Raw genomic sequence first — 25,888 nt, forward strand, 5'->3', positions numbered from 1 at the left:
TATGGCATAATGTTGGCCTGAGTTTCTTTACAATGTTGAGGTAAATTCCCTCTATCCCTATTTTTTCTAGAGTTTTAAACATGAATGGCTACTGTATTTTGTCAATTTTTTTCTTCACCTACTGAGATGATTATGTGATTTCACATAACTCTATTAATGTGGTAAATTACACGTAATTCTGTTTATGTGGTAAATTATATTTATTGATTTCTGTATGTTAAACCAAACTTTTATCCCTGGGATGAGACCTACTTGATCATGGTGCACTATTTAATGTGCTTTTGTATGCAGTTCACCAGTATTTTATTACAATTTTTTTCATCTATGTTAATCAAGAATATTGGCCTGAAGTTTTTTTTTTTTTTTCCTTAATGTGTCTTTGTCTGGTTTTAGTATCAGAGTGATACTGGTTTTAAACTTGGCAGTGTTCCTTCCTTTTCTAATTCAAGGAATAGTTTGAGGAGGATTAGGACTAGAATGCCCAGTCCAAGCATGATAGCCCTACAAGGCAGAAGCAGTGAGCTGATGCTGCACAATAAGCAATAATGCCTTCCTCCCTGACTTGTCAGGTGCCCACCTTGACCATCTGCTCCCACCTGTCCTGCCTTGGCATTCACAGAATCATCTACCTTTATTACTCCTCGTTGGAACAATGTGATTAGTTCTTTCTCTTAAATCAGAATCTATTCATGTTCTTTAACCACCTTCCCATCTACTCCATCCTACCCAAAAGGAACCTAGTTTCTGCTTCCCCCATAAAAGAGGACTATTAATCTGCTTATGTTTTCCTGTCTGTGTTTATTGCAACTTATTACTACAAAATTATTGGCTTAAAAATGCACGAATTTATTATCTTAAAATTCTGAAGTTCAAAAATCTAAAATTGATTTTAGATTTTTCTACATTGATTTCTTTCAGAACAATATATAAGAAGGGATGTTTTCCTGTTAAAGATTCTACTCAGATTCTATTCTCTGCCTTTTTCAGCTTCAAAAAACTGCCTGCATTCCTTGACTTGTGGCCCCTTCTGCCATCTCCAAGTCAACAGTGTAGTGTTTTCTGATCTCTCTCTCTTCTCTCTCTCCCCCTACCCTTTCCAACCTCTGCTTTCAGTGTCACATCTTCTACACTAATTTGGACACTACTGCCTTCCTCTTATAAGGACCTTGTGATTACATTAGGCTGATTGAGGAAAAAAAAAAACAGAATAATCTCATTTCAAGGTCCTTAATTTAATTATATCTGAAAATCCTTTTTTGCCATGTAACTTAACATACTCATAGGTGCTATAGTTTGAATATGGATAATGTCCCCCATAGGTCTGTGTATTTGTTAAGGGTTTGGTCACACAGGTAGCACTGGTGGGATGTGCTGTGGATCTAGAAGGTGGATCCTTATAAAAGGTCCTTAGGACACTGGGGTGTGCTCTTGAAAGGGATTGTGGGATCCTAGTCACTCTGCTTCCTTGCTATGATGTAAGCTATGTAATCTGCCATATTCTCCTATCAGGATGTGCCACCATTATCAGAGGCCCAAAGAATGGGCCACCCAGTGTATTAAGAATTGCAATGCAAAAAAATAATAATGTTACCTTAGATTAGGTAGAGGGAAGTGAAAGGAGAGGAAGTCAGGGGATGTGGGGATAAGAAAAATAGTAGAATGAAACAGACATTATTACTGTATGTATGTACGTGGCTGTATGACCAATGTGATTCTACAATATGTACACTCAGAAAAATGAGAAATTATATCCCATCTATGTATGATACATCAAAGTATATAAATGCATTCCAGCATTCCATTCTATTGTCATGTATACCTAATTAAAACAAATTAAGAAGAAAGAATAAAAAGTGTAAAAAAAAAAAAAAGAATGGGCCACCCAATCTTGGACTGTAAACACAGAACTAGAGGTTAAAATATCCCTTTTATCTTTCTAAGTTAATTGTCCTGGGTATTTCATCATGTAAAGCAGACTAATACAACAGGTTTGGGGAGTTAGGACATGGACATCTTTGGCAGAATATTATTTAGTCTACCAACCCCACTTTGTCATCTGTCAGTATTAAAATATCTAGAGGTTCTGAGATCCCTAGAATATGGGGACATTGTAATACTGGACTTTCTGGACTTTCATTTCCAATAAAATGAGGTTGGTTTAGGCCACCACAGTAGGTAACAGTGGTGATGATAGTGTGACTTTATATGACCACCCTTCCCCCAGTATATTTGACAATGTATAGAGACATATTAGTTGTCTCAAGTGGTAGTAATGATAGAGTACTACAGTGGGTAGAGGCCAGCGATGCTATCAAATATCTGAAAATGCACAGAACAATCCCCCGCACACACACAACAAGGTATTATCTGGCCCAAAATGTCACTAGTGCCTAGGCTGAGAAGCACTGAAGCAGACTGACAGGTGTTCAACAGACATGAGCAATGGGAATATGAGATTGGGGGGGATAGTTATGTAGACTGGGCCTACTGTGATGCAATCCTGAAATCAGTCAAAAGTCAAGAGGAAGACTTGGGTGGGACTCTCTAGAAACTTCCTTTGGACCCCCAATAAAACAAATGGACAGGTGGAGCATGCTGTCCCTTTCCTCTCTTTACACAGACCAGATTCCAGTGCTCAGGGAGACAGGATAGAAGCAAAGTCTCCCAACCATAAAATCTGTTAAGAATAAATTCCAGTCAGAACCAGTCAGTGTGGGTCAAGGTGACTCAGAGTTGCCTTGAATCTTTAGCATGTAATTATAATAGTAAAATCTTCCTTCCATAAAATAAGACCATGTGCAGAGGGGTCTTGAAAGTCTGATGAAATCCTGAAATCAGTCAAAAGTCAAGAGGAAGACTTGGTGGGACTCTCTAGAAACTTCCTTTGGACCCCCAATAAAACAAGTGGACAGGTGGAGCATCCTGTCCCTTTCCTCTCTGAGAGGACCTATTCTCTCTCTCTCTTTTTGTGAGTGTTCCCTTTTTCCTTTTCTTATCCTTCCTAATAAACTCATGCCTACTACTCTAAGCAACTTACTTGAAATCCTTTCAGTGTGATTGAAAAGAACTGGTGACTGAGTCACTTTGGTTCTGTGGATGGCCTTGCTCTGCAACAAGACCAACCCTACTCAAAGTGTGGCCCATCAAACAGCAGCCATGGCATGACCCAGAAGCAATTTACAGATTCAGAATCTCAGACTCCAGCCCAGAGCTACCGATAAGAGGATGCATTTTAACAAGATCCCCAGGCAATTCACATACATATTAATGTTTAAAATGAACCAGAGCAATGATTTTCAACCCAGGCTGCACCTTAGAATCACCTGAGGTGCTTTAAAAAAGACAGTAATGCCTGAGTTCTACCATAGACCAATTAAATCAGAACCTTGAGTGTTGGAAACCAGGCATTAACATCTGTTAAAAGCTTTCCAGATGATTCTATTATGCAACCAGGATTGAGAATCTCTGCCCTGTGATCTCCAAAGCTTTTCTACTCAAAATGTGGTTGATGGACAGACATATCAGAATCACCTAAAGATTTTTTAGAACTGCAGAATCAATCTTAAGTCCCACCCAAAACCCCCTGAACCAGAATCTGCATTTAACAAGATCCCCACGTGACTTATATTAAAGTTCAAGAAGCACTGCAGCTGAAAGTTATATTCATGCTTTAAAAATATCCCATTTCTTTTCAAAATATAAATGCAGGTTTTACTGAGGTCATTCACCATACCGTACATGGTGTAAACTATTCAAAACCTTTTCAAACAATGATCTTCTGTTCCTAAATACTGCATATTGCATGACTATATTTAGTAGTGCTTCTCATCGGTAAATCATTATACTCTAAGCATCTCACAACTTGTCAGTTTCCAAGAACAAGGCTTTCTAAACAAAATAACGTGGAAAAGCCACTCTCTCCTGAAAGGCAGGAGTATGGTTAGCAGTTAGAAATTCGTCCAAGACTTGCTTGGGAAAGTGGGTTCTGCCAAAGGAAAGGGAGAAATAAGTTACTGAACAAAGAGGCACGTCAGGAGGAAGCCTCAGTGGTACTATTTGAGGTAGACTGTGTTAACCCACCCTGGTCTTGTACCCTGGATGGTCTAGCTTAACTTTTACCCCACCCTAACTTGCTTATCTTTGAGGGACTGATGCCTATAGGACAGGAGTGCTCTTCTGGTGGGCTGGTAGAAACTGGTTGTATCTAAGATGGTTGCCAGAATGACCAGACAACCTACCTCTAACTTCACTGTAATGATGAATACACGAATATTCCTCCTGGTATTAGCCTATCCTTCCACCTTCCTTTTTTAACCCTATATCTAGAACCTCCTGACTCCCAATGGGTGGTAAGTTAGTTGTGAGTTTATCTCCCACTTCTCCTATACTTGGCCAAAAATAAAAAGTTTCTGCTGCTCAGTCTGTGCTGGGTCTTGTTATTGATTCCACAATTCTGCAGAACCAATATCCAGCTTTGGGGGTCAAACCCCCAGCATTGGGAAGTCAAAACTGGTAAAGGTTGCAGAAAGCTTGGAATGGAGGTATGGATTTCCACTGATCATCAATAAAACCCTTGTCAGTTAAGTCTCAGAGTATTGTAAGAAAACTCTATCCTTTCATCTAAACAGAGTAAAGAAAATAGAATGAACCAGGGGAAAAGGAGGAAATCCTGGTTCTATTTTCTCCTAAGAAATTTTTTTAAAAAGAGAGAGAAACAGAGAATTGGGCTTTCTATGTATTATCTAATTTAATATATGAAGTAATTTAATTACTATCAGCATTTTGTAGTATGAGGCTAAAAATTGAGGTTTTGAGAGATAAGCTACTTACTCAAGGAAACAGAGCTAGAAGTGGGTGACTAAAATTCAGTTTAATGTGTATTCATGATGGGTTGAATTATGCCCTACCCTACCACCACCAGCCCCCCCACCACCAGGGTTTATGTTGAAGTCCTAAGCTCTTGCATCTCAGAATGTGACTTTATTTGGAGATAGGGTCTTTACAGAATCAATCAAGTTGAAGTGAGATTGTTAGGGTGATCTCTGGAAGATTTTCTATTCAAAATGTGGTTGATGGACAGACATATCAGAATTGCCTAAAAAATTTTTAGAACTGCAGAATCAATCTTATGAAAAGGGGAAATTTGTAGAGAGACAGGTATAAAGGGAAGATAGCATGAAGAGACGAAGGGAGAAGATAGCCATTTACAAGACCCTCCCTCACAGCCCTCAGAAGGAGCCAACCCTGTGGACACCTTCATTTCAGACTTCTGGCCTCCAGAAACACCCGACAGCAAATGTCTGTCCAGGTAAAAGTGGAGGACTGAGGTAACACACGGAAGCAGCTGCCATCCCCAGAGCTAGGGAAGCCAAGAGAAGAGACCAGGCTTGTCAGCATCTGGGGGTTTAAAGGAGAGGGCCCTGCTGAGCAGGCACCCAGACTGGAGGGCTGCCTGTCTCCAAAGGGACACTCTGAGGTTGGCTCAGAGACATGGAAAAAATGGAAACCAGAACCACTTGTCATCACAGGAAGCTTTCCTGGATAACACTGAGAGGAAAGGAATGCAAAACAGTCCCCAAATCTCCTGCAGCCTTCCTGTTTCCTTTTCACATCCCCCATGGTCACAGCATCACAGGGAAGCAGCTGGCCAAGGAGAAATGAGGTTTGGTGCAATCCCTTTCTATAAAGGCCTAGGGGGTCTTCCTTTGAGAAGACCCTGTGCAAAACTCCTTCAGCTCCACTGCCAGTAGCCCTAGCATCTGACAAAGCTTACTTGAACCATCAGGTGTATTATTATTTCTTAAAATCTCACCACATTACTCTTCTTCTGAAAACCTTTAGTAACTCACAGTTGTCCACTTGTCCCCATTTTCTCTCACCCTTGGCCATGCCCTCAGCCCTGACCAGCCAGGATTCATGCCCTTCTCACTCTCCACGTTAGCAGGTCCACATACCCTTCTTAAGTCCTTTCTTCTGCCTGTCCCTTAATCTCAGCAGTTCAGATCATTTCCCCCAAGAAAACAGTCAGAATTCATCATCTCCTCTCCCCTCTTCTTCTAAATTTACCTCCATGACCCTAACTCTCCGCCTGCCCTGGGGAATAGTTTTCAGTCCTCTTGGTCAAGGCTAACTTCCCCCCTGTGTGTGCCTCAAACCTGATCCCTCCTGCTTCTTCTACTCAGCCTTGGGAGGTCTCCGGAGGATGGGAGAGGGTGGCGGATGCCAAGCAAGCCACGCTAGACGCGGGGTTGGAAGGTCCGGGATCAAGGGTGGCCTCTCCGCACCTGTTGGAGGAGACCTTACCCCATCCCACAGCCAGAACAGAGCCAGAGGACGGTGGCCATTAGCGCTGGCCCACAGCGCTAGATTTAGATTTAGATTCCTCTAAATTCCCTATGAGCTCTAAGAAACTGTGATCAATGCCAGATCTGCATATAGGAACAAGTGAGAAATTTAAGACACATTCTATTTATGCTAAAGTCTCTAAGCAGCATTGATGCTTTAAAAGTTCGTACTTGGGGGCATAGCTTAGTTGGTAGAGTGCTTGCCTTGCATGCACAAGGCCCTAGGTTCAATCCCCAGCACCACCAAAACATAAAGATAAAAAATAAATAAATAAAAGTTTGCACTTGATCTTTGTTATATTTCTGATTCCTTCATTGCAAGCATGTGATCACCAGTTTTTCTTTTTGCAATATGCAGCCAGATTCTTTTGACACTAACTCCACACTAGCCCAAAAATTGAACATTGAGGTGTTTTGTAAATAAATACAAACAGGCTTTATTCGAAAACTCAAAGGGCTCGCCTATGAATGAACTTTTGGTGTATGGTCTTTGCCATATCTGTTTTAGTGGATTGTAGATATCACTTGCTACCTCATATCCCTAAACTGTACTTGGATTTTGAGGTTGCTCCACCCAGTAGTTTCAAATAGATGAGATGTTACTATCCAGTAGTATCTTGGCAAGGGAAAACCGCCTACCTTTCCATGCCATGGGAAATTCTGGGATCTCTTTAAATCTCCAAATTAATGAACAACTCACTGACATATGTTGACCTCCATAGCTGTGGGTTCCACATACATGGATTCAACCAAAATTAGATCAAAAATCTAATTAGGGCTAAGCAGGAAGATCACATGTTCAAAGCCAGCCTGAGCAAATTAGTCCCAAAAAATAAAGTAAAAAGAGCTGGGAATGTAGTTCAGTGGTAGAGTGCTTGCTTAGCACTGGTTCAATCCCCAGTACTACAAAAAAGAAAAAAAAAATGTAGTTAGGCCTGTGATGGCTGTGTCTGTCCTGAACATATACAAACACTTTATTATTATTTCCTAAATAATAAAGTACAACAACTATTTACCTGGCAGTTACATTGCATTAGATATTGCTAAGCCATCTAGAATGTTTTAAAGTATACAGGAGGGTGTATGTAGGATATAATACAACTACTGTGCCTTTTTATGTAAAGGACTGGAGCATCCACGGATTTTGGTGTCCGTGGGAGTCCTGGAACTGATCCCCTGAGGATATGAAGGAACAACCTTGGAGTGGGAAAATATCCTCCATTGTGTTCTCCCCCTGCCCACTCTCGAGACCCCATATTTCATTTTACCTTTTGATTAATCTCTGACCTAGACCTGAGGTTGTCATTGCCTCAGGATAGTTCCTTTACAACAAAATGCAGATAAAAAAGAAGTTAGCTCTTTGCTTTTGGATTTCAAAATAAGCTTTGCAAGAAATAAAAGGATTTTGATACCCAAAAGCTGGCTTTGGATATCAAAGGCTAATACTCAAAAAGACTCAGGGCATAAAATCATGCTGTACTATACATTATTAAATTGTGAATCCTATGTTTCTAAAAGGGCCATATAGAAAGTCTCTTTTGTCGGGGTTTTTAGTCCTCATTCCCTCCCGACCTGCAGGAGAGATAGGGAGAACTCGCCCAGGGCCAGGACGAGCCAAAAAAGGAGAGGGCCCACTGACCTCCAGCACCCAGCCCTCCCTCACCGGAGGACAATCAGACACGTCAGGGAGACCAGTCAAGGCTGGAGCTCTTTATTGAGGAAGCACACACAGCTAATATAAGGCACAGGAGCCAATCAGGATAAGGGTCAGCAGGGTGAGGAGAGTTCACGTGAACACCCATTCTACAGGCAGTAAGGGGAGACATGAGCTGTCCACGAGGGCGGAAGGGTTCTGAGCCTATTCTAGAGGTGGTCCCAGGTACCGCCTTCTGGCTGATCGCCAGGCGCCATCTTAGCCATGTGTGGCCCCAAGACCAGGAAGTGAACATCTGCAAATTAGGTTTCCTTTTCTCCATTATAGGTTTCTATTTCTCTGATGTGACGCGCCCTACATCTTTGCTGGTTCTGGTTATTTTGTAATTTAAACAAACAAACAAACACAAACAAAAAAAGATGGGGCTGGGGTTGTGGCTCAGCAGTAGAGCACTTGCCTAGCATATTTGGGGCCCTGGGTTCGATCCTCAGCACCACATAAAAATAAAATAAAGGTATTTGTCCAACTACAACTAAAACAAAAAATTTTTTTTAAAAGATGTATTTATGGGCAGGTACTCTAATAAGTTTAAAAAGCTGTTTTAAAAATAACTGTGCTACAAATAGTAATTGAAAATTCTAAAAGATCTGTGATTCCAGGGCTGTGCAGGAGGAAAAGAAAAAAAAAAATAGTCACATGGGTCACTTGTGAAAGATCTTTGGCCCCTTTCCCCTCAAGCTGAGTTCAGCAAAGAGAGTGAATAGAAGCACTCTCAGAATTGTGTTGGGGAAATCTGAGCTCAGAGAGTGATAAGACTCCACCGCTATTGAATGACCTGGCCCCAGAGGAGGTACGGGCAGGGAGGCCAGAGGCTGCCTCAGAGCTTCCTGAATGCCTGGGCAGGTGGGCCAGGAGAGGCTCATGTTGAGAGCGAGAAGGACCAAAATGTGAGAGAGACATCTCTGCAGATTCTAAATATATTCACTGATGACTATCCAGGATTAGAGCTCATCCTCTCCACGGTACCCACTGAACCTTACCTCCAAAGGCAGGAAAACACTGAAGCCAGCAAGCAAACCTGGATTCTGTTAGCAGAAGGAAAGAATGCTGTGCCCTCACCCCACCCTCACCCCTCACCCCCCACCCTGTCCCGAACACAAGTCTATGGCCTGAGGAATATGTTCCCATGCTCCTAAGGTTGACCCCTTGAAAGCTATAAAATAAATTAAAAGTGATTCTTTCAGTTCACCTGTACTCCATGTGGCATACACACCAGTGATCAGTAGAAGCCCACAGTCTTTCACACTCTCTAGATAAGTCATTCATCCAATGTTATGGTTGGGCTCTAGAAGTGTTCCCTGAAAAGCTCGTGTTTGGGAAGCATCATCCCTAATACAGCAAGACTCAGGGGGAAAGATTTTGGATAATAGTAAGAGCTGAAATGTCATCAGTGGATTAATCCATTTGAAGGATTACTAACTGCAAGTAAGTAGTTTGTGGCTGAAGGAAGTAGGTTACTGGGGGTGTACCCTTGCTCCTGGATCCTCGAAATTTCTGTTTCCTGGCTGCCATGGGCTGAACAACTTTCATCTGCCATGTTCTTCTGCCATGACGTTCTGCCTTACTCAGGCCCAGAGCAATTGAGTCCACCAATCATGAACCGAAGCTGTGAACCAAAATAAAGTTGTTATTGTCAAGTATTTTGGTTACAGTGATGAAAAGCAGACTAATGCATCTACCACCCATACTTCACCAACTGAGGAGAAGGGTCCACTGTGTGCCTCAGTGCACGTGTAACAACAGGTTGGCAAGAATGTACTCAGAGCCCACTAGTTCCCAAGGACCTGAACTTGAGTGCAAGCTATCTTACGCAAAAATAATAATAATTAAAGAATGCATTAGAAGGATATCAGGGTATCTAATGGAACTCAAAAGTAGAAAGATGATTAAGAATCAACCCTGCTCTTCTCCCCAGGGGTCTTCAGCTCCCTCTCCTCTGCTGGTCTCTGTAGGGCTGCTTCTCCTATTTGTGTATCTGGCCAGTCCCACCACAGATTCACATACGGTTTCTCAGCTCGAAGTCGAGATGACTAGTGGCTGTGGAGCAAATTTCTAACTAAAAAAAAAAACCCAAAAAAACTATTTTTAAAATGATATTTCATTTTCCATTAAAAACTTTTCCCAACTTTAAAGTTTGTAAGCCAAAGAAAAGCTAAAAACCAGTACAATGGCTGGGAGTGTTGACACACACCTGTAATCCCAGTGTCTCGGGAGGCTGAGGCAGGAGGATTGCAAGTTCGTTGCCAGCCTCAGCAAAAGCGAGGCACTAAGCAACTCATTGAGACTCTGTCTCTAAATAAAATACAAAATAGGGCTGGGGATGTGGCTTAATGGCTGAGTGCTCCTGAGTTCAATCCCCTGTACTCCCCCCACAACACACACACAAACACACACACACACAAACACACACACACACAAAGTACAATGAACATTTGTACATCCTTTAGTTAGATTTATCAGTTAACACTCTTATGTTTCCTTTGTCTCTCTCTCTCTATCCTCTCTCTCCTTCTCTATATACTATATGGAGAGACATAGACATTTTTTCTAAACCATTTTAAAATAAAGTATAGATATCATGATATGTTATCTCCAATTTCTTCTTCCTATATCTCCTGAAAGCAAGAAAAATCCAGGAGAGAAAATTGGGCTGCCTCAAATACCAAAATGACTCTCCCTGGGTCAGGTATCCCTGGTCCAATGAGGGCGGTCAATCTCTCTGAGCAGAGGGCAGTTTTCAGAGAATAGCATAGCCTCCCAGGTTCTTGAAATGATGCTACTACTCCCTGACTATTTTTTTTTATCCCTTTTAGATTAAAAAGATATATACTGTACCATGTCAGGGACACTTGAGGTTGTCTATAAATAACTAAAATTGCAAAATTGAAACCCACAAATGTCAAAAGCTTACTATATTTTTAAAATGATCCAAATCTATTCCTGCTGAACATTTGTGAAACTTTCTGCTCTTGACCACTTTGAGTGGTGGTGTTCTGATCTTGGAAAGTTCAGGAATAAAATAAGCACATGAATAATTCAATACCCTTGAACAACTAAAATGATTAAATAGATAGTAGTAATTGAGTATTCAGTCTATGCTGAGCACTATACTAATTATTTTCATACATTATCCGATTCTCACAAAAACTCCTGTGTGATATTATTATTCTTGTTGTTTACATTGTGCAGAAGAAACTAAGGAGCAAAGAGCTTAGGTTGATGACCTAAGCACTTAGCACATTGCAAGGCTCTAGCAATCTTAAGCAAGATCCAGTATTCAAAAGCATAAACATGCCCTGATATGTAAGGAAGGTTTGCTTTCCTTTGCGGCTACACTAGGGAAGAAAACCTGAGCTCAGAACAACAAAGGATGGAAATGGCTCCAATACTATAACTGAATAGTCTCAGAAAACCCTTATCTCTTACCACAGGAAGCTCACTGGAGACTAATCATCACAGAGTAAGTACTCTTGTGCCATTGAGCACTATCTCTAAACAGTCCCAAGATACTGCAGGTTCAACTAAAAGGTCACAGGCCAGATTAAAAAAAAAAAAGAAGAAGCTCTCCTTTCCTGTGGGTGTCAGAGTCCAGGAGGGATGTTCTCACACACCCATTGTGTGTCCTGAGGGTCCTTTTACAGTGACACCCTGAGCTAAGCAGTACCCATCAAATACACTTTTAATTATCCTCACCCCTGCAGAGTCACAGAATATTGGCTCTTGAGTTATATTTAATCTTTTACTCTATAAATTTATATATAGCCAAACTCAGATTTTGCTTTGTGTTCTTGCACAGAGACAGGATTTGAATCTTGGTTCCCAGCGAGCCCTGCAGGATACTTCAGCTCAGTGCTTGAGTCTGGTTCAGGGCTTTTGGGATTCAAATTCTCAAAGGGTCTCTCAATTTCACAGTCCCTGCTGGCAGCTTCTTTAAGAGGAACCTTTGTTCCAGACCATGCTGGGTTCATCCCTCCTCAGGGTTGTATATGGAAAGGATGCCAGAGCCACATGGGAGGAGAGCATTACTCTTTTTCCTGATATCCACTTCATAGGAAGGGAAATGGTTCCAACATATTGAGCTTTTCCCATTGCCACTCCTAACATCCAATCACACATCTGTGTGATTTTTAAGGCTTTTCTTATACCTGCTTATGTTTTCTATTCCTTACAGGAGAGAATGTGTTCCAAACTTTCTTTTTGCAGTGTAAGATGTCACTTCCTCTGATCCTTCTCAACTATGTTCTTTCAAGTTTCCTTGGACGTCCTCTAGTACACCTATTCTCATTTTGGTTGCCAAGTCTCTTTGTGAAGGGAACATCTACCCCTATATTAGAAGGCTCTTTCAGGCTACTTGGAAAACACACTCCCATATTAGTGCAGGAAATGCATTCATTTCAAGGAATCCTGAAAATGTGAACCAGGTGGCATCATTTCTGTCTTAACCATAGCCTTCCAAAATTAAAGATCACAATGGTTTTCACAGGGACAATGATGAAATACTGTTCTCATTCAGCCTATCTCTGGTCTTCAACTTTAATTTTATTATATTGCAGTTTATTCTTCCAAAACAGTGGAATGGGTCAGCTTATCACCATCCTGTGGCACTCCCCTTATTGGTCTGACTTGGTGACTCTTGATCTCCATCTCCTACACCTATCAGTTTTTGACTCAAGAAGAAATTCCTTGGTCCTCACCTATGGCAAGATAAGCACACAGTATATGAATTCCACTCAGAAGACAGCTGGAGGCACAAGAGACGTTTAAGTCTTCAGAGTCCATCTCCTAATTAATATGTTGTAAATTCTGGTCTAAAATTTCAGAGTTGCTGTTAAAAAGAATGCCATGGCCACTGGTAAATTGTGAAGATAAAAATTCGAAAAGTTCCACTGTCACAGTGTGCAGAAAAGAGTTGACATAGCAGGCTCAAGACTGCTATGCTTAGAAAGCCCTGATTGCATTGTTAGCTTATGGTTAGGCTCAGGAAAATTGGATTTCAAGAGGGTTCCCATAATCCCAAGAACTGTTTGTGCAAATGCTATAGTTATGCTAACACTTGTTTTGCCTTGGGGAGTCTGGAATTTCTGGTCCATGGTGAAGGTGCCTTGAGCCCTGAGTCTCTCACAAGCTTTCCAGATAGTTGACACTTCATACATGGCCAACTTGTTGCTAGAGGAGTGAAGAGCATCCTGAGAGCCTGCAACGGGAGAAGACTCCAGAAGCTTGCATTTGGTTTCCTCTGGTCTTCCTCCCACTGCTTTTATCCCTCACAGATTTTGCTTTGTGTTCTTGCACTATAATAAGTTATAGCTAAGAGCACACCTATATACTGAATCCTATGAATCCTGATAGTGAACCACTTGTAGATGTGGTCTGGGGACCCCCAACACAGAGCCTATCAGATCCATAGATTTTTCATTCACATTAGGGTAGCATATTTCCTCAAATTAAAAAGCTATGGGTCTCTCCCCTGCAGAGATATTACCCCACCTTTTGCATACATTTTTTATAGCTATACATCATTATAGCTATTTAAGTCAGTAAGGTGAAAGAGCCAGCTTTCCTTGGAAGTAGCTATAAGTGACTAAAAATGTAATGAGGACAAAGAAGAGACAGGGGAGAGGGCAGAGCCAGGGGGAGGAGGCTGCCATCTGAAGGGCTTACTCTGAGTGGTGATTCAGCAGCTTAGTGGCAGGCTTTCTATATATCATGAAAAGCTGGTAAAAATGAGCTTTTTCTGCCACATCCACACATTTAATGAACCAAATCCTCCTACTGTATGACCTTTGTGTGCAGGTCAGTTCCTTGGAGCAGCTGCATTTATTCTCATCCATTTTTAGGTTTCACTGATGAATTAAAAATAATACCTGAGGATTTGAAAGAAGCCCTGTCATTGCTCAAAAGTGCTTGATTTACTCCCAGGGAGTTATCTCAGACCCCGAAAGAATCTCAGCCAGTGAGGATTTATGATAAATGTCAGCGATTATACTGATAATGGAGTGTTCCCCCGAAAGTAGGCAAGGGAAAGCATGTTCTTTTCAGTGGAGAAAAAGAGCATCAACTGCTTTCGACAAAGCCCAATGCTGGTACATCAGCGTCCTGCTTCTTCTCTGCAGAGTAGGAGCCGGGCAAAAGAAGAAAGGTTTTGGAGGGAGGGAGACTACATGGGGGAAAGAGAGGGAAACAAAACTGCCGGAGAATGAGGCAAAGCTTCCTTCAGCTGTGGGCCTCTGACCATGGAAACCCTGTCCCCAGGGGTCTTCTCAAGAGCCACAACCTAATGCTGCCAGTTATACTTCAGGGTGCCACTGAGGCCACCCTCTCAGCTGACCTGGGCCAGGCCCACTCTGGCAGGAACTTATAGAAGCTCCATCCTTGTGATCAAACAAGCAGCTTTTGCAACCCCCACATAAATTCCAAAGGCAATTGTTTACTCTTACATCTGAGTCTAGAGGAGGCAATAGTCAATGTCCTATGCTCAAGGACAAGTCTGTTATTCTTTTGCCCACAATCTTACATGTTCTCATGGTGTTCCAAATCTGGAAAAAAGCCCAAGACTCTGGCCTACTGCCTTGCTGTGGACATTGGTAGTGTCCGTCTACCCAGTGTCCCTTCTTGGAGAATTTCAAAACTACTGATGAGTATGCAGCTTGCTATGGGATGGTGTTATGACCCAAACACAGCTAACCACAGGACAATATGCTTTGTCCAAGGGTGGGCACACAACACAAGCAGGACCAATTAGAACCCTTCCCTGGAATGGACCCATGGGCCTCAGGAGAATAGAATCTCTCTTCTTGCTGGAGTTCCCAAGTCTAGAGGATGTAATTTGAGACTTGCACCAGTCATCTTCTCAGTCATATGGAGAAACAAAACAGCAGAATAAGCTTGAGAGTCGCGCGTGTGTGTGTGTGTGTGTGTGTGTGTGTGCGTGTGCGCGCACACGCACGTCAAAGAAACACTGACAGACTGATAGACAGACAGACAGCATTACCCTGCATTAGTTTCCTAGGGTTGCCACGACCTTGATGGCTTAAAACAACAGAAATTCATTTTCTCATTGTGCTGGAGGCCAGAAGCCAGATACCAAGGTTTCAGCAGGGCAGCACTCCCTCTGGAAGCTCCAGGGAGAATTCCTTCCTTGTCTGTTCCAGTTTCTGGTAGCTGCCCAAATTCCAGAGCTTTCCTTGGCTTGTGGCTGCGTCATCAAATCTCCAACTCCATCTTCACAGCCCCTTCTCCTCTGGGTGTCTCCTCTCCAGTTCTATCTGCATATAACCCCACTTTGCCTCTTTTGCTTTTAGGGCCCACCTGGATAATCCAGGAGAAGCTCCTCCACTGAAGAATCTTTAATTAATCACACCTTGGCTGTATTTACTCTTTTTCCATATAAGTTAATATATTTATAAGCTCCAGGAAGTGAGTATATCTTGGTGGGTGGTTTGGGGGGTTTGTTTGTGTGGGGGGGGTTGTTTCTTTGTTTGTTTTTGGCATCAGGGATTGAACTCATCCCCAGCCCTATTTCTTTATATATTTTATTTAGAGACAGGGTCTCACTGGGTTGCTGAAGGCCTCACTAAGTTGTTGAGGCTGGCTTTGAACTTGCAGTCCTCCTCCTCAGCCTCCCAAGCCACTAGATTACAGGTGTGCGCCACCATGCCTGGCTTGGTGGGCATTTTTTTAAGTCTACTACCAATCCCATTCGAGTTTTACTGAGCTCCTGCAGCTCCTCCTTCAGCCCCAGGAGCTGCCCCAGTCTCCTCACTAGTCAATAAATTTCCTCCTGGCGTAGGCTAGCATGCATTGACTCAGGGATGCATATTAAAGATGTCTTAAATATTACATGTTCCCATGTCTGCAGCAGGCTGGGCAATGGAAGAAAGAACATGGACAGAACATCTCCTCTTCTGCAACTGTTTGAGAAAATCACTTCCCCTTTCCAGCTCTGCTTTTTCAGAACCTTTACAAATATTTTTTTTAAAATATTTATTTATTTATTTATTTTAAGTGTAGATGGACACAACGCAATGCCTTTTATTTTTATGTGGTGCTGAGGATCGGATGAACCCGGGGCCCCGCCCATGCCCTACTGCTGAGCCACAATCCCAGCCCCACCTTTACAAATATTAAGTTTAAGGGATTAGTGCATTTGTTTATACTTCTTGTTTTAAACACTGTATAACAATATTTATTGCCTGATGATCCATTGAGATTGTGTCAAAAAAAAAAAAAACTAAGAGAACTAAAAAAACTAGGGCTAGATCAGGTTCAGCATGAGTTGAGGCTCTAATAATAATCCTGGTCTCCATCTTCTGGCTCTGCCTCTTCCAGTGTGGCATAATTCAGTCCCTGGGAGGAGGCCCCTTGCAGCTTCAGATTTATGTCATCTAGCACCCAGTACCAGAGAGGGTCAGCTTCCCTGATGGGTAGGACAAAAGTCTTGGAAGTGTATTTTATTAGCCCTTTTGGGCTGACTTCAATCAAATGCCTCCTCTGAACTAAGAATCACTGTGCCAAGGGATGAAATGCACTGATTGATTTATCCCGAGTCACTTCTTTACCTCTAGAATAGGGTAAAATACATGGACAAAGAGTAGAAGAGGAATGGTATTCTCAAAGGAAACTAGTGTCATTACCTGAAATGCAGGAAAGAATTCTGGACGAAAAAGGAATTGGTGTACTGCATATCATGACATTAAAAAATGCTATGAAGTCCGGGCTGGGAGTGTTATCAGTCAATGGCAAAGATGCATGCTTTGCATGTGCAAAGCCCTGGGTTCAATTCCAACACAAAAACAACAATAACAACAACAAACCTATAAAGTCCTTTTTCTATCAAGCTCATGATAAGTAGAGAGAGTAACATAAATCATAGTGTATGAATATAATGTGAAAGTTTATACTATCAATTTACAGAATTTTCTAAAATTAACTTTTAGGATATTGTGTGGGTCTAGGACCTTTAGCTAACAGAATAGGCTACATTAAGTTGCTCTAGCTACATCAATCAATTAATAAATATTTAGTAAATATTTCCCCAAGTAGCTGATGAAAGCATCTTGCCACAGATCTTCTCAATGATTAGTCAATATGTCATAATGAATGATTAATTAGCCATAATAAATACTGTAGACATCGTTTTCTGCCACAGTAATTTTCACGGTAACTTCCACTAAGAACAATAGATTAATATATCCATTACAAAACATAAAAAAACATGAAATAAACAGGATGTGGTGCCTCATGCCTGTAAGTCCAGTGACTATGAAGGCTGAGGCAGGAGGATCACAAGTTCAAGACTAGCCTGGACAACTTAGTAAGACCCTGCTCAAAATAAAAACTAAAAAGCACTGAGAATGTAACTCAGTGGTAGAATGCCTCCAGAGGCATTCAATCTCCAGGATGCTAAATTTTTTAAATTACAAAATTTTTTAAAAAGAAAATGAGGGCTGGGGATATGGCTCAGTTGGTAGAGTGCTTGCCTCGCATGCACAAGGCCCTGGGATCAAGCCCCAGCACCCCTGCCTGCCCCCTACAAAAGATGAATTAAAGATAAAATAATCAATGTTTTTAAAATACTTCTTTATTTTACTTATTAATGGTCCAAAAACTTGTTTATCTCATAGGAAAGATAAATTTAGTGAGTGTGATGGCATTACTTCATTTAGAAATTATTTGCTTAAAATTTGTGATAGAATATTGAGAGTCTGATTCTAGGTCCAGTTCATTTTGATATTTGGGTTTTTTTAATATTTATTTTTTAGTTTTCGGCGGACACAACATCTTTGTTTGTATGTGGTGCTGAGGATGGAACCCGGGCCACACGCATGCCAGGCGAGCGCGCAACCACTTGAGCCACATCCCCAGCCCTTGGTTTTATATATTTAAGAGCTTAATAAAAATAACTAATTGTTAGAGACTGCATTGCATGCCTCAAAAATTCGTACTTTGAAGCCCTAACTCCCAATGTTACTGTATTTGAGGACAGGAGGTAATTAAAGCTAAATTAAGTTGTAAGGATAGGGTCCTTATCAGGTAAGACCTGTGTTCTTATAAGAAGAGGAAGAGACATCCAAGAAAAAGCCACATGATGACCCAGAAGAGAGTCATGTGAGCCGAGGAGAGAGGTCTCAAGAAACTTAGTCTCTTGCTGGCACCTTGGTCTCCAGAACTGTGAACTAATAAATATGTTGTTTAAACCACCAGTCTAGGGTATTCTGTTAGGCAGCTCTGGAAGATGAATGCACTCACAAGCGCACACAGGTCTTGCTGGAAGATGTGTGCTATGGGTTCACTCAGAAAATTATGACCTCATTTTTCAGTCTCATTTTTTGGTCCTAGAAACCAGTTTTGCAAAGGTTTTGTTGAAATCTGACTAGTAAATTTACATCTGCCTTGTAAATCACTTATTCATCAATTTAAAGTTGTTGCATTTTTATATTTTAAAAAACGAGTAAATAAACCATTAGAACTCTTAGTTGGAAGATTTTTAAACAGGTTAGAATATTGTGCTGTTTTTCAAATGCGCATATATGAAAGGTTTATAGGTGCTACGCTTTTATTATTTTGAATAATAAAATCACTTAATGATAAAACAGTCCAAATTATCCAATTTCAAAATATTTTATCCACAACATTCTTGTCTTAACGAGCAATTATTTTATTATTCCTTAGTTTCATCACATTTCATCTTGAAGTGACAGATTGTGTGTGAATTTATTTTAATCTGATAGGAAGCATTCTGCTTGTTGTCACATAAAAAAGATAACAAATTGGGGACAGCTGTCTTTAGGTCAAACAATGATGCATATTTTCAAGTTTAGCAACATTTAAGACCTCTGTCTCAAAATCATCTTTGAGTCTTAATGAAATATAAAATATTTTGATTGTCATGCCCACATCATTATTAAGTATTACAAATATTCTGCTATATTTTAACTTATAAAACTTATTAACCACATCAATGACTTTCTGTAACATTATGTGCCCTCTGACCCCAGTGCCTTTGCTGCAGCAGTTCCTCCATGGATGGTGCAGTGAAGATTTCACATGTGAGCCTCACTGTGGAACCTTGCCCAAATCCTTCCACTCCTACGTGGCTTTACTTGCACCGTTCTTCCAGAAAATATTGTTTTCATTAAAGATGCAATGTATTATTAAGAATGTTTCTCTCTCAGTATACCCTTCCTAGGTTGCACACACACACACACACACACACACACACACACACAAAGCAATTCTTTGTGCATTTCATTATTGAAACAGAATTTAGCCAATATAATAATCTAAGGAACATTTAAGACATCTATATATTTATTCTATATACAGCAATCTCCCACATGGTGTCATTTGCTCTGGTACTTGTTTTATTTCATTTTCTGCTAATCTACAGCAATATATATAGTCATCCCTTGAAATCCTCAGTGATCGTTTCCAGGACACCCCTGAAGGTAACAAAATCCAAAGATGCTCAACTCCCATGTGTAAAATAGTGCAATATTTGCATATAACCTATTGTTATTATACTCCCCCCAAACACTTCAAATTATATCTAGATTACTTATAATACCCAATACAATGCAAATGCTATGTAAATAGTTGTTATGCTGTATTACTTAGGGAACAATGGCAAGGGGAAAAGTCTGTACATGCTTATAAAACACACAATTTTTTCCTGAATATTTTCTATTTGTGCTTAGCTGAATCCATGGATACAAAACACAAAATGTGTACCCACATTCTGCCATCATATTGTTCTTCATATACTATTTCCTATTAAAGCAGGAAAACAAATAGTTCCTCAACAGTATGTCTTTTGTCATTAAGAAACCTAAAATAAAGTCTCTAAACATTTAGTATTAAACTAAGTGAAATTTTCTAAAGTACTAAACTGAGTATTACATATACTCACCAAAAAGAAAAAAAAAAAGCAGGATTTGTCTTTATGTTCAGATACCTGGTTTTTAAAGGTTGTGGTTTTAACCAGTATTTCAAGGCATACAAGGGATTAAGCCATAACAATGACTGTGAATCTATGTTTTAAATAGTCATAATGTTACTTTTGAATTTTTTAATTGACTATGGTCAGATTTAATTGTCAATTGCTTTTATCATGTTAATGGAGCAGATGGTAAACTCTTTTCTGAAGTAGGAAATGTGTTAGTTAGCCCTTTCCTTACTATTAGAAAAAAGCTTTATCCTCAGTTATGGTTTTATAACTGAACTATTTTAAATCTAATTTAAAATAGATAGTATCATGTGTAAATCCACTGAAATGGGCACACTACAGCACACCACACCACAGTCTGTTAAAAGGACTAGCTGCTGTCATTCACTTTGTATGGAAGAATACCCACTCTCTCCTCATGGTGTTAGGAGAATGAGGTTTAACTCATGGCTGACATAGAAACCAAATATGAACACTGGAGTCAACTCATATTTGCAAAGCCAATTTCTACTTTTAGATAGGAAATAAGTAAAAATAGAAGTTCTAACTTTCTTTTCCCATGGCTTCTGGGGGCCCTTTACCCATCTTTGGAGAAGAATGAATTCACAGTAGAGGTTGTAGTGGACATTGGCTTCTTTTAGCATCCATTCCCTGCTTCTCCTGCCAACATCAGACTGAACTTCTTTTGGATGTTCCAAGGGTGGGTCCTCATTGGCTTAAGCCAGCCAATTGCTCCACCACAGTGATCAGTTTGGAGATGTCAAGAAACTCAATTTGGCCTTTTAAAATGCATACCTTGGCTAGCACTGACACATGCTTGGAATCCCAGGGACTCAGAGGTTGAAACAGGAGGATAGCTAGTTGGAAGCCAGTCTGGGCAATTTATTCAGACCCTGTTTCAAAATACAAAATAAAAAGGGTTAGGGATATAGCTCAATGGTGTTCAGTCCCCAATAGGGCAAAAGGAAAAAAAAAAAAAGTGTGTCTTATGACATTTGTAGCAGCTCCAGAAAAAGGCTCTTTCTCTCACCCAGATGAGACTAGTCTTGCTGTCAGTTACCACAATGAGAGAATAGACTTGGGATTGCAGGAACCACCCTGTAGAACTCAGGAATGCAATAACACTGCTGAAAGGTGGAAGCAAGAGATGGCAAGAAAGTGATCTCTGGTGACCTTATTTGAACTCCCAGATAAAGGCTTACCTAAATCCAGTCTTATCTCTGGACTGCTCAGCTACATGGGTCAATAAATTCTATTTGATCTCAGAGCCATTTATTGAAATTGGCTTCTCTGTCTGTCACTTGCAACCAAAGCTTCCCACTGATAACCCTACTCTGAATCAAGAACTATGTAAACAAGTGTTAAACATTGTACAACAGTATGCAATAAAAATGCCAAGCTGAAAAGCTGGATAACCAAATGTATAACCTTGCAAAAGTATCTAAATTTTTCAGAGCTTCAGTTCTCTTATTTGAAAATGGAACTAATAAAAAAAAAACCTTTTAGTTTATTGTGACAAATAAAATAAGACATGTTGAATGATTCTCAAGTACCTGGCACATATACAAACTGCTATTTAGATGCAAAAGAACAATGAAAAAATAATGGTCATCATTTACAGAGGCCTGCTACCCGCCTGGCATTTTTTATAATGTGTCTATTTAAATTTCACAATCCCTGAAGGGCGTTATCACTGCCATTTGTCACATGCAGAAAGCTAGGTTCTTAAGGAATTTGATGAAGGTCACCCAGCTAGCAAATGGCAGTGATAGGACTGAAAGTCAGGTTAGTTTGACTTCAAACCTTACATACTTTACACTTTGCCAAGTTTTGTCGAAAAAGGTGCTAGAGAGCAAAGAATTTGACTTGGGCTCTGAAAATAACAATAACAAAAGAGAATTTTAATATACAGAAAGAAGAATGCCAGTTTTTTTTCTTAAATTTTTAGTTATAGATGAACACAATACTTTTATTTTAATGTGGTACTGAGGATTGAATCCAGTGCCTCATACATTCTGGGCAAGTACTCTACCACTGAGCTATAACCCCAAACCAAGAATGCCAATTTTGAGGGGGAACAGTGCTAAATGAAGGGTGCAAAGTATTGTGATTGACAGAGGACAGAAACAAAACTTTATATACCATACTTCCCTCCTTTGATCCTAGCACAAGGATTAGGACAGTATATCTAGTGGGGATACATCTATTTCTTGCTCCTCTTATTTCCATGAGGAGTGAGCAGGAGGAAGTTTTCTGACTGGTGAAATCCAAAGTAGTCACGCATCCTCTATACTCTAAGTTTAGGAAGCAGGCCTGCCCCAGGAAGCAGTGTTTTCTGTTTTTTCATGCTGTGGGTTTAATACAAGTAGGCTTTCCAACTCTGCTTGTAACTCTGGGGTGAAGTACTAGTAGGCCTGTTGTCCCTGAAGCTCTATAGCCACCATTCCAACTTTCACCAGGAACAAAGCTGATATTTGCTCTCCAGTCAGTGTGACTCCTATAGCCATTGATGGATTTTGAATTTGCACGGGGAATCTGGGCATTATTTTGAAGCCTCCTAAATCCTCAACAGTAGGTACTCAGCAAACCTGGGTCAAAGAATATAAATTCAGAGGACAATGTAAAGACTAGACTAATTTGAGAAGAGGGAACATGTTGAAGTAGATGAAGAGAGGGTTAGGGTATACCAGGTAATGGGGGGTTCACAAGGAAAGAAGAAGTTTGGATCTGATGTAGGGTAAGAGTGCTTGCTGTAGGTTTTTAGTAAAGGAAAAACATGAGAAAGAGAATTTAAGCCAAGTAATGAGAAACTATGGCAATGTGTTGCAATGGAACTAGAAGAGTGGGTTGTTGGGGAGCAGCTGGAGCCAGAGGGCAACCAGAAGTGGTTTCTAGAATTTCTCAATAAGGGAAGATGAAGGTCTGGCCTAGGAAAGTGGGCATGTGGAAATAGGGAGTGGAGGGATGCATATGCGATCTCAATGGGAAAATTGCCAGGCTATGGTGACAACCAAGCTCTGGAATAAGGAGATATGTTTAGAAGGCAACCACTGAAGGAGGTAGATGAGCAGGCTCCAGAGCTGGTGGGAAGAGGGATTCAGCCTTGGGCAAGTTAAATCTGAGATGCCAAGTAGATTAGTTCTCCGCACTAGCCACGGGGACTCATGGCAGGAAAAGAAGCAGATTTAAGCGAGTGGGGAACACCTTCAAAGAGGTAAGAAACCTTTGAAGGCTGCTAGGAAGAAATTGGTGGATATCCAAGGCATGAGCAGGACAGTTATCTGTAATGACAGAAGGACAGGGACACAGGTGAGGCATGGGCTGAGAAGAGGAAGCAGACACGGCTCTTGGACCTGAGGGAAGGGCAGGAAAAGACTATCAGCAGATGCTGGACTCAGGATCTTTTCAGCAAAGCAGGGGACTGCACCCTCACCCTGCGATTGAACCCAGACCAGCCTTCCCTGCGCCGGCTGGTCTTTGGCCTCTGTACTCACTTCCTGATGCTCTGGCTACAGCGGCACCCTAGTCCCTGGGCTGAGGGGGCTCCTTTGTACCCCAATCCTCTCCCTTTCAGCAGTAGGGAGGCTCAGACTGCCTAGGCTGCAGGGCATCTTCTCCCCGGGGTTCCAGTCCGGGCCTAGACCGGGGCCCCCAACGGTACCGCCCACCTGGCCACCTCTGCAGCTCACGCCGCCGGCTGCGGCCCGGACTGCTGCAGGCCAGCCGCCCCTCCCGGGGGAGGGGTTTTGGCTCTCCTCGCCCCCCCTCCACCCCCCACCCTTTTCCCCTCTCGGCCTTTGTTGCAGCGTCCCTCGGGACAGCCCCCACTGCCTTCGCTTCAGCGTCCTGGGGGTCGGAGGGATGCCTGGCGAAGGGCCGTGCGGTGAGAAGGGTTTAGGCTGAGCCAGGACGCACGAGGGCTCCCCGCAGCCGGGGACGAGGGAAGGGAGGGGAGCTGGAGCCGCGGGGCCCGCTGCTGCAGAAGTGGGAGGAGAATGGGAGGAGCTGGGGGGCAGGCAGTCGGGGAAGGAGGGGTCTTAAGGGGCGGCGAGCCCAGGTCGAATTTCCTCGGAGGCTGCTGATCCGCGAAGCTCCCACCTTCGCTTTGAGCTCGTTGCAGCCGTTCTGTCCCGCGCCCTCCGGAGCCCCGGACCGGACCATGGTGAGCACGGAGTGCGGTGGCTCGACCCCTCCGGACGGCCTGGGGTGCCCGGGCGGAGGGGACGAGCCTGCGGGACCTGAAGAAGTTTCCCGGGTCGGCGCGGGGCCCGGCGCCTTCAGTCTCGCTCTCTTCTCTCTTCCTCAGATGTGGAAACACTGGCTTGCGCTCGCGTTCGTGGCCGTCGCCTGGGTCCACGCCGAGGTAGGTGAGGGGTCCAGGAGGTCGGAACGCGGGCCTCAGGCCAAGGGGCTCTGCGCGCCTGGCGGCCGGCGTGAGTCCTGGGATGCTGGCGGGGTGGGACTGGGAGTTTCCACACTTGCGGTGGAGTGGGGTGGGGCGAGGCTCCGGGGGCGCTCGGAGCAGAAATGCTACTCGCCAAACTTCAGTCTCAAAATCAGGATAAGTTTGGGCCATAAGCGAGAGCCCCACCGCGCCTAATATGGAGGGAGGGTGGGGTGGGGGAGAGAGCACGACTGGGCGGACTGGGACCGACGCGGCGACAGCAGCAGTCGAGTTCAAAAAGGCGCCCTGAGTTCTTCCCTTCACTTTAGAGGAAATTAAGAATAGTTCAGGACTTTTCCTTTCCAAGTCTGTCTTCCCCGGGGGGTGGGGGTCGGGGAATCAAAAGATTCCTCTTTCGGGGCAAAATAAATTTCTCTTTCTTCTTTATAAAGTGAAATTATGATTCCCTGAAAATTTATTTTTTTTCTTTTCAAAATGCCCTGGGATTTTGTTGTTGTTGTTGTTGTTATTATCTAGGCCATATAAGGGCATTTGAAAAATCTAAATTATTCTTTAAACTTACATTGCGCAAGTGTGAGAGATCCATGGCTCTGCCCTTTGGGGGCTCTGCGTTTCCAGTTAAGGCATTTCAGCTTTCTTTCTTTTTTTTTTTTTCCTGGTAATGTTTTCTTTTCAACTCCAGTGACCTTCCTGAGACACTACAAACAAACCAACAACGCTTCGCTCACAAGCCCCTCCATTAACTCAAAGGTTTATGGACAGAAAATAAACAATTCTAAATTCCCTGGGCTCTAGTCTCCAGAAAAGTGAGGTCAGAAACTAAACATTTGATAATTATGGCAGGAAATGTGGAAGGAATTAAAAAGCATGAGGGAGAAGAAATGGAATGCACATTACAAAAGAAATAGCTCCCTGGTGGGTGGTTTATACTCCCTTTTAGTTTTTTTTTCTTCATATTACAGTTTAACCCCACCCTTAGCATCACAGCCTGACTCTACTGCAGAATTCATAAATGCGTACAAAGTCTTCACGATTTAAAAAAAAATACACATTACTCTGAAGTCTCACTTAATTCACTACATTATTGGTTGATGTAGAAATACAAGCTGTTTTTACTCCCAATGAAACAAGAGTAGCTAATAATTATTAGATATCTACTATGAGTTGTAATAAAATTCCATTTTCATGGTATAGAAAGTGATTCAGGGAAGTTTACCTAATGCATCAGATGCCCTTGACTATTAATGCTAGCAATAGGATTTGAACCCAAGCTCCAGACCCACTTCCAAACATGAAGTCTTAGCATTTACCAAGTATTTTGTATACCAGACATTGGCTGTGTGTATTACTGCATCATTTCTTTTAGTTCCCCAAACCCTGTAAGATAGGTTTTGTTATTCCCATTTTACAGAGGAGGGAACATATTTAAGGAGACTTGCCCAGGGTCATATAACTGAGTAATAAAGAAGAAGGATCTGAAC

At 41.9% G+C, this 25,888-nt stretch overlaps 1 protein-coding gene across 1 annotated transcript in view; it reads left to right on the forward strand.

Moving 5' to 3' along the window:
* Positions 1–24,022: 24,022 nt before the first annotated feature.
* Fstl1 (follistatin like 1) overlaps positions 24,023–25,888 on the forward strand; it is a 55,775-nt gene continuing 53,909 nt past the window's right edge. Inside the window, exons 1-2 of the mRNA XM_027936141.2 lie at positions 24,023–24,164; positions 24,309–24,365. Of these exons, the coding sequence (XP_027791942.1) occupies positions 24,162–24,164; positions 24,309–24,365 (60 nt within the window). The 5' untranslated portion in view covers positions 24,023–24,161. The remainder of the gene's footprint in view (positions 24,165–24,308; positions 24,366–25,888) is intronic.

The sequence above is a fragment of the Marmota flaviventris genome, chromosome 8 (genome assembly GCF_047511675.1).
Source record: "Marmota flaviventris isolate mMarFla1 chromosome 8, mMarFla1.hap1, whole genome shotgun sequence".
NCBI lineage: Eukaryota > Metazoa > Chordata > Mammalia > Rodentia > Sciuridae > Marmota > Marmota flaviventris.